The sequence below is a fragment of the Geotrypetes seraphini genome, chromosome 3 (assembly GCF_902459505.1).
Source record: "Geotrypetes seraphini chromosome 3, aGeoSer1.1, whole genome shotgun sequence".
Taxonomy (NCBI): domain Eukaryota; kingdom Metazoa; phylum Chordata; class Amphibia; order Gymnophiona; family Dermophiidae; genus Geotrypetes; species Geotrypetes seraphini.
The window spans coordinates 338,942,504-338,956,360 of NC_047086.1; the positions used below are offsets into that span (position 1 = coordinate 338,942,504).

Consider the following 13,857-nt stretch of genomic DNA (forward strand, 5'->3'; position numbering starts at 1 on the left):
CGCCGTCAGTCGGGAGAGTGAGCGCGGGCGATTGGCTGCCCGCTGCGGTCACGCAGGGGCCTTGCGCTCACTTGGCAGGGTTGGGCTGTAAGAAGGTGATCAATCTTCATCAGTCTACATTTCCAATCACCTAAAGGACCTGGGCGCGAGACGGCCACTCCGACAAGGTAAAAAAAAAAATAAAAAAAAAGTCCGCGCCGCTGATTTATTTGCCGCGCTCCGGGACACTAACTTGCGTGCAGGTCGGAGAGGGAGGGGGCGGGGGGGGGGGGGGGGTGGCACCGGGGATTCGCGGTATCCAGATCTCAGCCGCTGGGCTCTGCCCCCCCCCTCCCCTCGGAACCCGTGGGACCCGGGCATTAAAGAGCAAACACAGGGGATGAAGGGAAGGAGATTCGGGGGACGGGGCAGACTCGGAAAACTATGAACAGACACCAGGTTCATTCACTCTTTTCCTCCAAGGTAGAGCAGAGCGTGACCCCCCCCCCCCCCCCCCCGTGCTGGGACTAACTGAAGATTTTGTGCACTTTCCCTTCGTTTTTATTTTTTTGTTCTAGGCTTTTTAAAGCCACTGACTACAAAATAAACTTGGCAACTTAGGGATTTCTCGGACTGTGCTGGCAAGTTTTTTGTTCGTAACTTTTTTCCTGCTCGGTCCAGATTAGCTCTTTTTTTTGTTGTAAGGAATGCATTTCTCTTTTAATCCCCTGAATTAACAATAAAAGCTTGCCAAAGGTACGTTGCATAAGCAGCCTTGACTATTGTAACCTCGCTCCGACCTGCAAAACATGGAAGCGGAAAGTGTTTGCCACTTTGCCAGAAACTAATGAACAGTTGGGCTCGGCCTCCTCGAAACGGGTTTACTAAAGCCTTGCTCAGCGCCGCCGGAGAGCTTTTCAGCCGATTGTTAAGCCTTTCTTCGCTTCCTCGTGTCCCGATCCGGTTCTGTGACGTGGAAAATAAAGATGGAACTGAAAGGTGCCGTTCGCCTGCCTCCCTCCCTCCTCCCCCCCTCCTCCGTTCTTGTTGGGAAGGCGTCAGACTCATTTCAGAGTTACAAGAACTTCCAGCAGAGTCCAAAGCCGACCTTTTCCAGCCTCGCGAATGACTCGTCTTTGAGGCCTTGTTTCAGCAAAATGTCTCTTCATGTAATAGAACTAACACAAGAAGTTGGCCCGATTTTTAGGGGGTTTCTTTTCGCCGTGAACGATTCTTAAAGAAGTCTATGGCCTATTAAAAGTTGAATCCACTTAAGAGATCATTGGAGGGGCGGGATTTTCTTTTCAGGTTTTTTTTTTTTGTTGTTGTTGTTGTTGTTTTTTGTTTTAAATCCAGAATTTCTTTGGAACGGGCTTGATTCCTGGAGGCTTGTTTTTGTCTTTTCATTGAATGAGAGAACGTGAATCTTGGGTCCGGGAGATTCGGGTGCCCCTTTCTTTACTCCATTGCCCGCCAGTTCTGCCTGGGACCCGTTTGCCGATCGGTTCCGTCCAGATACCACGTCCCATTGTGGGGCAGCCATGGTGCTTCATGAGCACACTGTGGAGATCTCTACAGAAGAGGCGAGCTAATATATGGGACCAGGAAAACTGGGGCCTAGGTGTTGCTTTTTCTTCTCTCTAAGTGGTAGATTGTACATTACAAGAGAAATGCTGTACCTATATTAGAAGAACTTTTACTTTTTATGAGATTGGGTTTGTGCGTTAAACACATGTTGGTTTAGAAAAGTTATTTAATGCCTTTAGGGTCTCTCTCCACTTATCAAAGCAACAGGTATTAAAAACTTCTTGGTGTGGACTGGAGAAAATCTCCATTTTAAATTGGGCAAAAGCAGTCAACTAAAGTGGATTCGGTATACCTTTAAACTACAATCGCCCTCGCTCATCTTGATTTCAGTGAAGTTATACGTCCCTTTTTAATTGTATGTGCAGAATTGGAAAATGCGTTTTGGGTGGCCGAACACCTATCAACATTCATCCATTGAATTTAAACTCAGATTAACCATCCTTTGCCCCCTTTCACTATGGCAGATTCAGGGCTCCTTCCTTCAGCGTCTGCAAATATGCTCAAAGTAAGGGGGGGGGGGGTGAGAAATTAATCACTCTACTTGATTATTTTAAATGTGCAATTTATAAGTAAACTGTACCAATAACTTTGTGAATGTTAACGTAGTTTCTGGTAAACTTTGCCTTTTGTTCTAATCACTCAGCGTTGCCAAGCTATATGGTTTATTGTAAATTTAAAGCGTAGCTAACTTGTAATTACAATGCCCTTTTCCCTTATTTTGGAATTGTTTTCTAACCGAATTATCATCTGTAAATTATTGTTTCATCTCTTGTATCTACAGAAGTCCCCGAATTAATTTACACGATTGAAACTCTTTTGGAAGTTGTATGATAAATGACACGCTTAACAACTTTAGGTGAGTTAAATTATATTTTTTGTTAGTTCATCTACAAGTTAAGAACTACTTTGGAGGGGAAAAGTAGTAAATTAAAGAAATAAAAAAAATAGGAGTGGAATATTGCAAAAATGTTACTTAGAAAAAAAATGGCCATTAAAAAATAATCGCTCCGTTTTTAATCTCGGCTCTGAAACTTTATTAAACTGTGCATTTGACTTGTTTCCCTCGTGCCCCCCAAAGCAGAATTATTATTTTTAATGTAGAAAATAGATTTTCTTGTAATGAAACTTGGAATACAAGTATTGACTACTGTAATTTAGTGTTTTAAACGGTTGATGTTTTGTTAGCATTGTTAAATCGTATAACTTTTTGTATAATGTGGAATTCAAATGTTATATAATGGAACTTCACTTTTGAAATATTTTTTTATTTCTTTTTTAGTATACTTTCAAGATTCTGTGTGAAAGAAGATTTCTTTGTTACTTCATTTTGGGGGATAATTTGGGAACCTTTCACGCTTTTAGCATGATGTCATACCTTAAACAGTCCCCTTATACCATGAATGGTTTGGGGCTGACTGGACCCGCCATGGATTTGCTACACCCTTCTGTAGGATATCCTGGTAAGAAAGCATTGACTCTTTCTGCCTCTCGAATTTAAAAAGGAAACCAAAGGTGATTAAAAAGTTCATATCAAATGTGAACAGTCCTTATGTTTATATTTAGTTATAGAAACTTACAGAAATTCATGCGTAGATCACTGATAAAGCTAGTTTTAACGATTGATGTTTTCAATTAAATAGCTCTTCAAAATATTTTTTTACATTTTGTGAAACTAATATTTTGAAAGACTGTAAACAAAGTTTGGAGAGGACAGTGGCTATCTGTAGAGTTTGCCGAATGTATTATTACTTTTTTACGTTTCCTCACCATAAGAACAGGCTTTTTGGTAAGCAAGGATTGCTTATTTTATTTTCAGGATTACGGAGTGATTATGAATTTTTTTAATACTTTAAGAAAAAAAATTGTATTTTCTTTCTTTTGCTGACTGTTTCTGATTAGTTTTTAAGTGATAGTTAACTTGGACAAGTCATGCTTTTCTGTGTGGGTGTTTTTAAAAAATATATATACACGGTATATATTAATTATATATATATTGTGATCTGGTGTAGGTACACTCCTAATTCCTGTTTCTGTCATTTGATTAATCCTAGGCTATTTCTCTTGCAAATGTTGAAATAATAATCAACCTTGAGTTGAAGGGTCTTATTTTAGGGACAGTATTTACTCCTTGCACATGCCATTAACTTTTGAAACTCCAGTCTGTTCTCCTAGCACTAAAGCCCCCACAATTGTTTTTTTGTGTCTATGTAGTGAATTTTCTGGATTGAATGCGACTGCCTCCATCCCTAAAGCAGGTCCCATGCTATTCTCTGCCTTCCCTCCCTCTCCCCCAGCAAATGCGCACTGTAAAGGGTTAGAATTTTTACCCCTCCTACGGAGTTCCTCAGGTCACCTGGTTGTGTTTGTGTGCGTGTCTGGGGTAGGGTGAGGGGTAAGAGTCATAGATCTGATATACTGCCTTTCTGTAGTACAGCCCAAGCGTTTTTACGTTTATTATATGCAGCTACTTTCTTCTGTTCCTAGAGAGGTCGGGGTCTGTGTGTATTTTTTAAACTTGAAAATGGTACCAAAACTGAAAAGGGTAATGAAAATTTTCCTCATTTTCAGTCCTTTGTTGTGTTTTTTTTTTTTTTTTTCTATCTTGTATACAGAAGAATTGAGGACCGTTCTACAGAGCCTAGCTGAAATTAAGTTAGTGAGGGGCTGGAGGTAGGGGGCCAGTGGTGGCTGGGGCTGGGTGTCTTTTTGCTTCTTTTTTCATGTGACTATTTTTTTTTTCCTTTTCTCTTCCCCCCCCTCCCCAGCCACCCCCCGGAAGCAGCGAAGGGAGCGTACTACCTTCACCCGCTCTCAGCTGGACGTGCTGGAAGCACTTTTCGCCAAGACCCGCTATCCGGATATCTTCATGCGCGAGGAAGTGGCGCTCAAGATCAACCTGCCAGAGTCCAGAGTGCAGGTTCGTCCCCAGCGGCACTCTCCTCATTTCTGCCCAGATGAGCTCTGGGCACCCTTCCCAAAATAGCCAGAACATGGACGCCTAAAGCTAGCTTTGGTTTTACTTAACCATAAAACATTTTTCCAATTAAATCAACCCCTCTCTCTCTTTCTCTATAAGGGGGGGAGGAGGTGAGTCTGGATACTCTGTGTCCAAAGCACTGCTCTCTTGTTTTTTTCTGGGTCTACAATCCTAACCTTTGTTTATATACAAAGCTCCCAGTCTTCACCAATGTCTTTTGCACTCAAATAATTGTCTTTGAGGAGATATACCTAGTGGAATAATAAATCGGATTTGAGGAGTTGACCACTTGAAATGTATGGGGTAGAGGTAGTATACAGGTCTCCCATTTATTCCTGAAATGACTGAAGTTTTAGAGACCAGGCCTCTCTGACTTATAGAAAAGATTAACTTGGGCTAGTTGTACAAATTCGGCATCATGAACTCAGAGAAATCAAAGGAGTGCTGAACATAGTCTCTCCCCTTCCCCCATGTTGCCTGCTCTTTAGCAAAGGGGTATTTGCTTCCTTAATAAAGAGAGATGCTCAGTTTTCAAGAGGACAGGTAGGGATGACACAGTCTCATCCCTGGATGCTAAGGCTAATGCCCCTGTCTGGACTGCAAACGGCCAAGGACTGCTGCATACTCGCTGTGGCCCCCTAGTGTCCAGACCTATCGGGAATAAATTTAAACCTAGACCTTCTGTAAACAGGAAATTATAGCACCTAGTCTCTCCTTTCCCGTTTGATTCATGTCCTCATTTTTAACTCTGTTCTAGTTTTCCTTTCCTTGGATAAATATGTTGAGATTAAGAGAACCTGCTTTAGTCATGAGGTGCTCTTATTTTTGTTTTTGGGTTTGTTTGGGATTTTTTTTCATTTTTGCTTTAAACAGAATGGCAACAAGCGAAGGACTTTAGAGGAAGTAGGCTCCCTCTTAGTGCTTGGTCTTTCACGCCTAACTTGGTATCCTGTGGTATATTTTTAAAATTTCTTTTTAACTATGGGGAGTGAAAAATTGTTTTCTTATTTTTACTTGTCTCCTTTCAAAAGCAATTGTTCAATTCCTCTATGGGAAGTTAATTTTTCTTTGCATAGAGCAGTAGAACATGAAATGGAAAGTAATGCTAATCTTATCATTCTCTCTCTCTTTTTAAAATCATTTGCGATCTTTTAAATTTAGGTTTTGGAAAACCTACATTTTGATAAATGCCCAAGTAAATTGAATGCTTAATTTTAAAAAAAGTATTTATGAAAAAGAATATATTGAAAGAGAGCAATAAGTAATTTGAACATATTAAACAAACAGAACTTGACTAATTCCAGTAGACTTTTGATTGGAGCGTTAAAAAATGCCTCACTGGTCCCTTAATAACAAGTGGTTGCGAAAAAAAAAAAAATTAAAGGGACCTGTTCTGAAAGTGTACCAGTTCCCAAATCTATTGTGAATAGAATAACAGAACTCCTTTTAGTATTTTTCAAAGAGCAAAACATCATAAAAATAGGGTAATTGTTATTCTGGTCACTCTACGCCAAAATGGCGGGAGGGAGGAATACCCAAACTTGAACGAGTCGCAAGCTTATCTTTTATATACCAATCTGTTGGTATTTACAATCAATAGCTTTATTAACATATTTAATAATTTGAAAGCCAAGAGCCAGAAAGCAGGTAGAGTTAACTTTATGCTGTTTGGTTAGCTTTGCTAGTTATTTCATCCTTCGGGTTAAGAAAGAAAAGCTTCTTTTGTAGATTTTTGATAGTTTTTGTTTCCTGGGGAAGAGGGTAGACCCTTCAGTTTCATTTGGAAAGAAAACAAACATGATTATAGCTCATTTTAAAAATGTTAGTTGTCAGAGGGAGGCACGGTTAGAGAGCTGACAGTGAGAATGTGGGAACTCTAGAGGTATTGTTTTCAGAAATATCAGGGTTTATTATTTCTTATTATTTTTGTATTTTGTTAGAATTTTTTTTTAAGTGGCTTGAGGCTAAAGGTTGGAATTGTTTTAATTCTCTCCTCAATGTCATTAGAGGCTGAAACAGAGTAAGTTTTGATTAGTATAGAAAGGAGATTTAACATAACATCGAATCATATTTTGATTTACTATTTTTTTTAATTTACATTTTGTGAGGTTGTTGGAGACAAAAAGACGTCTAATAGACCAAGATTTCCCTCCCTGCATGCAAAATTATTTCATTCCCCATTTTAATGTGGCATATGCTATAGTTATCTAACTTTTCGTAAGTTTGTTTTGAGTGAAAATGAATTGTAAGATTTAGATCCTTGCTCTCCCTCCCCCCCACACCCACCCACTTTTTTTTCATAATTCTTAATTAGCGTAGTAGGGATGGGTGGTGCTGCTGGCCAGGGCAGATCCAGTCCCACCCTGCACATTTCCCATGGATCACAGTGACACCCTATGCCTTTGCCATATGTCCCAGTTAGAGGAGGGGTGGCGTGGAGAAGATTTCAGCAAAGTCTAGAACCAGCGGCTCCTAAAATGAAGCTGTCCCACTTCCATAGAGGGTCCTAGATGATCCCCAAGGCTAGCAGCGGGAGGGGATCTGGCTGAACTTGTTGGGGGGGTCCATGACTGCTGCCTCTAATCTGTACCCTCCCCCCACAGGTCTGGTTCAAGAACCGCCGTGCAAAGTGTCGACAGCAGCAGCAGCAGAGCGGCAGCGGAGCCAAGAGCCGCCCGGCTAAGAAAAAGAGCTCACCGGTTCGGGAGAGCTCGGGATCCGAGAGCAGCGGCCAGTTCACACCACCCGCCGTCTCCAGCTCCGCCTCCTCTTCCTCCTCCAGCTCCAGCGCTTCTGGCAACCCGGCGATCGGCAGCGCCGTGGCCCCTCTCAGCTCCAGCACTGCAGCCGCGTCGTCCATCTGGAGTCCTGCCTCCATCTCCCCGGGTTCGGCCCCGGCTCCAGTTTCGGGCCCCGAACCCCTGGCCTCAGGCAGCGCCTCCTGCATGCAGCGCTCTGGCTCCTCCTCTGCCGCTTCCTACCCCATGTCCTATGGCCAGGCCCCAGGCTACGGTCAGGCCTACCCGCCGCCATCGTCCTCTTACTTTGGGGGAATGGATTGCAGCTCCTACCTGGCCCCCATGCACTCCCACCATCACCCCCACCAGCTCAGCCCCATGACCCCCTCCTCCATGTCCAGCCACCACCACCACCACCATCTTAGCCAGTCTTCCAGCCACCACCACCACCACCATCATCACCACCAAGGCTATGCCAGCACAGGACTGCCCTTCAACTCCTCTGACTGCCTGGATTACAAGGAGCAGACGGCAGCTTCCTCCTGGAAACTCAATTTCAACTCCACCGACTGCGTGGATTACAAAGATCAGGCTTCTTGGAGGTTTCAAGTCTTGTGAAAAGAACTGTAGGTTCGGCCATCTCTTACTCAACAATCAAATCCTATTACTCAAAAGAATAAAAGAAATAGATTAAAAAAGAAATTTTAAAAAATCTCTGTGCTTAGAGGAATCTCAGACGCTTGTGCTGTGGACGTGAATCTAGAAATCGCCTTTTTTTTCCTTTTGTAATGTGTTGGGCAGGACTTGTAGCGCTTAGAAATGGTCGGTTCTTAGCCCTGAAACTTTGGCTTAGAGCTGGTGACCGCATGGGACTGAACTTCACAAATTCTTTTATTTATGCACTATCGTCAGTCATTGCAGTGGGATTATAGAGTGTGGTGTGCTTACACAAGGAAGGGAGCTGCATCCTCCTCCTCCTCCCCCGCATTAGAAAGACATCTTACCTTGTAGCCCTCTCCCTTGGAGTTCAGCCCAAGTGCTCTATCCAAAGCTCTCCTAGTGCAGGCAGTCACCCTCTAATACAGGGTCTCTACCCGCACCCACTGTGTACAGATTCTTGCTATGTCTTAATGTAGAACTGTACAGCCTCTTGCTGCCGGAAGCAGCTGGAATTGTGTAAATATTAGGTCCGTTCCAGTGACCATTATTTTTAAGGGATGCTATTGGGGTAAAATGTAAACCCTTTAAATCCTAACTTGCAGATATTCAGCTGAGCCCCTGCTTTCCAGAAGCTAAAATCCTCTTCACTTTTGGAATTTCCATCTTTACAAAAACAGGGAAACCCCCTCCCCCCAATCTTTCTCTGTTTCTTCACATATTTATTATGGAAAATCAGTGCAGTGAAACCTATGACATTCCACTGGGTTCAGAGCAATGAGACCAATGATGGAGGTCTTTGAGATAGTGCTGGTCAAACACTTAGTACATTTAACGGGTGTGGGCTGAACCTTCTCCCCGACTATAGAACAGCTTTCTGCTGGAAAGGAGGATGATTTTCTTTCAGTAAACATATGGCAGGGGGCCGAGCAAGTTCGCAAAAAAACAAAACAAAACAGAGGGGAACAGCAAAAGTGACTCTGAATTGTCCCTTTGTATTTTAGAAATCCCCTTTCGTGTAGTGAATATCTTAGCGCATCGATCTCCAGCCATACAGCCCAAAGAGCACTTGCATCTGTGTCACTGTTGGTTTGGACTGCTTTGTCCCTCTGTAGGTGGGGGAAGGAAAGTTTGTAAATTTGATGATACTCCATAATCTTGAACTACCTGTTCCAATGTAAGGCAATCCCTCTTATCTACAACCCTTTCCACTATAATAAACATCAAACTAATGAATCCCTTGTCTGTCTCATCCTTACTAAGAATTGTAGCTCAAGCTTCAGTTAGCATTTGGGTCTTTGTATTGCAGCTTATCACACTGATTATTTGCAAAGGAGAGATAAGGCTCTGCACGTTTTTATTTAACTACCTTTTAATAAAATGCCTTTGCGTTCACCTTTTCTTTAGAAGCAGAAGAGCCAAATGATTTGATGTTAAATACTTTCCCCTCTTCCTCACTATCCTTTGCCAGATCTTTTCTTTTTGCTTTTGTTTTGATTGTGCTATAATTACATCCAGAAAATGTCACATTTCAGTGTTTGGGCTCTAATTCTAACTCCGCCCATCACTGTTTCACACTTTTATGGGGATGCGACGTAAAACACGACCTTAAAAAGCAACGAAAGAAGTCCGAAGAATAGAAAGGTCTTGTCACTCGTGTTTTCTGGATGTTAATACTAAGTTTTTAATACTGGAAACCAGTGGATAGATTGCTTAAAATTGGTGGTTTGTCTATAAAAGTATACAGATCTGCCCATATCATTTGCTACTATTACTTCAAAAAGTTTAAGTTTCAAAGTAACGAGGAGTTTCTTCTACCTTCCCCCACCCCTCATATTTTATTTTATTTATTTATTTTGTAACTGGAAAGAAAGCAGTAGATGAGATTTATACTAAAACCCAAACCAGCAATAACTTAAAAACAAGGAATCTTAAAAGACTTTAAAGGGACAGTGTTCTAAGCTGTATAGACAAATTAGTTCATACATGGAATTAGCTGAGATCTTAGGGGTAAAAAGAATGAAATTAGGAATTCCTGTGACTCACATTGAAGATTAGTTGTAGAGACTTTAAATAAAGATTAGAATTAAAAGCTGGATATAAAAGCAAAAAAAATATAGACAAATAGGGAAAACCCAAAATGCGTGTGAAAAAAAGATTAAATACCTTTACTAAATGGCCAAAGGTGCTCAATGCTAATCACTAAAGATATAATTAAAGTTTACACTGGTGAACTGTACAGATACGATAAAGCTGCTTTTGCTTCATTTAACTGTCCTTCATATCAATTAAAACAAACATAACAATAAATAAACTCCAATAAACCTGAAGCCATTGATTATCCAGTAAATTCTATTTAAAGGAATACCATTTTAGGGTAAGTTCGTCAGCATTCCTCACTATAGAATTTTTTAAAGACTATATGCAAATTATCTGTTGTATAAGCAAAAACACAAACAAACAAAACCCTTTGGGCTCCTTTTACAAAAGTGCGTTAGGGTCTTAATGAGCGGGATAGCGTGCACTAAATTGCTCTGCGCGCTAGCTGCTACCGCCTACTTTTAAGCAGGTGGTAATTTTTCGGCTAGCGCGCTCTAATCTTGTGCGTGTGCTAAAAACGCTAGTGCACCCCAGTAAAAGGAGCCCTTTAACTTTCTCACAATTATTGAATGACAGCTCTCATGGCATTACTCTCGCCCTATTGACCGAGTCATTCCTCCTGGCTTGTTTATTTCTTTTGTAAAGTCAGGAACGGTGTCATGGAAGATGTTGCCCACGGGACCCTGGTACTTTGCCAGCCTGGGCTTCAGTTTCCTTGAGCTGGACTCGCCAGTATCCGCTGAGAGAAATCTTAACAAAAAATATATATATATATTTCGTAATGGTTTAATATGTTTTTGGCCGGGTAGAAGGTCATTATGAGAAAGCTGCAAGTTAAGACAGTACGATTACTTCACCAAATAAAGTTTTCTGAAACCAGCTTTGTTTGAGCGAGTCATCTGAAGGATCGTTCTCGGTTGTATTGGGTTTTTATTTATGTATTGCATTTTTATTTGTTTGCCATCGTTCCCCTCTTCTCTAACTCCTTATGTTCTGAGCACCTGTTAATAAACCCTCATTAAATTATTCTGAAGTTTTGAATGAAGGGCGCCTGGATAACACAGCACAAAATAATGGTATTTGAAACCTCTAGAATTGGCATTACATTTCTTATTGAAGAAGCTGCAGTTACTGGGAATTCTCTGGATCAGCACAGCTGAACTATTTTAAGAGATACCCATTACTATTTCAAACCTGTATACGATTCACCTCTATTACTGCTTTCTCCAATCTGTTAGACATAAAAAGCTAGCTCGATAAACAAGAAAACGAGTTAGTCAAGTTGTCTGCCATTTCCATTTCTTGGATCACTCTGCATTGTACTTTTTTTTTTTTTAACTGACCACAAAAGGAAAGAAAGAGGAAAGTGGTAATTTAACCATTAAACCTTATATATTTTATTATTATTCTTTCTTCGTTCTTGTACGATATTTCTCAAGTTAAAAGACAAACAAACATCTGTGAGCAAAATGTAAGAGCAACCATCTTTTCAAATACAGGAACTTAATTAAAATTCTTGTGGTTGAGGCATCCACCCTTGATGATCACCTGACAGAAATCAGCCACAGAGCAGAGGGCAGCTTAGGGCAAGGAACGCATCCAGGAGAGCAGCCCTGGCAAATGGCACAACAACAGCTGTCTCCACCAGCCTAGACCAAGGGTGGGATTTGAGACGCTCGCTGCGCGAGCTCTATAAGTGAACGTTTACCTTCCAGGCACTGCACCTCCTGCGTACAGCATCAACATAGAAAGGTTTATAGCAAATATTCGGATAACACAGAAATAGCAAGACTGGTTCTGCCTAGGACTTCATATGTGAATGCCAGCCTTATTAAAATTGATAGAAAGCAATAACATACGCTAAGAAGATAATAACCCTTTCTGCCCCCACACGCACCATGCCTCAAATAATTGCACCACTCCTAGTTTCCTGCTCCTCTTTTAAGGAACGCAATTAATTTAGATTTTTCTCGCCGAAAAAGTCTCACAAAATATGAACTTTAGTTAAAACATTCAACGGACCCTTTCCAAGTTTTAATAAGAGGAAAAAAAATCATAGATCAAAAAAAAAAATATGGACTTTCCTAAAGGTTAGAAATTAAGTAGCAAACAGGCACAGCAGTCAGTGGCGTTAATTTATTTTTAAAAGGGATATAGCAATCCCTTTATGATCAAGAGTTTAGTTTCTGTAACTCAGAATCGTGTAATAATCTGACATTTAGTCACCATATCCAAACAGCATAGAATTTACTTCCATCCATAGTTTATTAACTTGAATTGAGCCATCGTTTTACAATCTATAAAAGAAATGAAGCAAAACATATTTTTCATGCTTACAAAGACACCTGCAAACATTAACTTGTAGCTAACTATTTAATTTTTAAAATATTGCCAATGAAACTCATACATTGTCAATAAAAAAATATAAAGATCTTTGATTAAATCTAAAACATGCACAAATCTTTATATACATATACATCCGTGTGTGTCTGTTGTGTATGTATGTGAGGAGAATTTAGAGAGAAAGATACATATATCTCTATAAGTGTATATATATATATATATATTTATATATCAATCATTTCTATGGTACCTCCAATACTGAGGATGAGTAACGTGATGTGTTTTAGCACCCACAATATAGTATCCCATTAATTTTTGGCTTTGTAGTAGTTTACAAGACTTTGTAACATACCAAACTACCATGAACATAAGAAGGAGAATCCGTGGAGTTTTAAGAATTACCCTATCAGATGAATTCTGGATTTTTTTTCTGGGTTTAACTTATTGGTTTTTTCTTGATTGGAATCTCCAGAATGTTAGATTTACGAATTTAAAGCCCAGCAATAGGAGGGGGGTGTTAAAAAGTTCTCAGCCCAGCCAAGAAGAGAATGGCGTGAATATGGTTCAATCAATGGTCTGAAACAATGACGAGAACAGAGAATTTTGTTTCTGCAAATTGGCACTTAACGAAATAAGGTAACGCTGTTTTTTGGCTACAGTGGCAAAAGAACGCTCAGAATTTTGTTAGTTGGTTTGTTAGGCTGAGAACTTTTCAGCACCCCCTCCTGCTGGATGCAAACTTCAGCTCCGAGTCCTAGGTATGGTCAGTGAAAATAAAACAAAACCTATTCCTGGCCTATAATTAAGGGTTTACTACTCCGTTTGAAACGAATCAGAACAGAAGCAGAATAAACAGAAATCAAACCGAGCAGAACTGAAGGGCAAGGGTGTATAAAATAAAGTTTTTAAGGCCCGGAGCCCTTGGCAGTATGTTTAAGGAAAATAGAATGTTTTAGCCAGGATTAAAGTAAACTTCATCCTTCGGGGAAGCTCACCATCATAAAAGGCCGGGTCTGATCGGCCTTTGGGTATTTATTGAAATATTAATAACATTATAACAAAGCTTGTCTTGGAAAAATTGTGTGATGACTTCTTCAGGATCAAACGAGATGTGACTAAAGGAGCCAGTGGCATGAGAATCTATGAAACTTCCCTGATGGATTTGTGTCCATTTATTTAGACGTTTTATTTTGTTTTCATTTAAAAAAATAGACATGAATCAGTTCGTGGCTGAACTGATCAAACTCAGAATGGGCAATAAACAAACTATATGGAAGAGAAGTCAATAATTTCTTGGACTTTTATGGATGCCAAATTATCTGCACAGCAGAAGAAATTGTTCAGATTATTTCTAGCGACCACTGTCCAAATTTAAACTGTTGCTCATTCATCCGCAAATGCCCGTTTAATGCATTTCCCCCACCTCTTCCGTGGATGACTGTGGCTCCATATTTCTGTTTTCTTTTTTTGTTTGTT

General features: G+C 40.4%; 1 protein-coding gene across 6 annotated transcripts; it reads left to right on the top strand.

The window, feature by feature from the left end:
* OTX1 (orthodenticle homeobox 1) lies at nucleotides 1-9,174 on the top strand. 6 transcript variants are annotated; one of them, XM_033939315.1, is made up of 5 exons: nucleotides 1-167; nucleotides 2,348-2,422; nucleotides 2,846-3,026; nucleotides 4,332-4,483; nucleotides 7,147-9,174. In XM_033939315.1, exons 3-5 carry the CDS (start codon nucleotides 2,930-2,932, stop codon nucleotides 7,897-7,899), a joined length of 1,002 nt encoding a protein of 333 aa, XP_033795206.1. In that variant the 5' UTR covers nucleotides 1-167; nucleotides 2,348-2,422; nucleotides 2,846-2,929; the 3' UTR covers nucleotides 7,900-9,174. The 6 variants fall into 6 exon arrangements, with proteins under 6 accessions (XP_033795206.1, XP_033795207.1, XP_033795208.1 ...); XM_033939316.1 differs by lacking the exon at nucleotides 1-167 and adding an exon at nucleotides 274-462; XM_033939317.1 differs by lacking the exon at nucleotides 1-167 and adding an exon at nucleotides 275-438.
* The last annotated feature ends 4,683 nt before the right edge of the window (nucleotides 9,175-13,857 follow it).

Excerpts from the sequence above, each read along its gene's own strand:
- OTX1 (XM_033939315.1), top strand. The coding sequence starts at position 2,930 with ATGATGTCATACCTTAAACAGTCCCCTTATACCATGAATGGTTTGGGG. Across the intron at positions 3,027-4,331 it reads CCCTTCTGTAGGATATCCTG|CCACCCCCCGGAAGCAGCGA; the intron begins GTAAGAAAGCAT and ends CCCCCTCCCCAG. Across the intron at positions 4,484-7,146 it reads TGCCAGAGTCCAGAGTGCAG|GTCTGGTTCAAGAACCGCCG; the intron begins GTTCGTCCCCAG and ends CTCCCCCCACAG.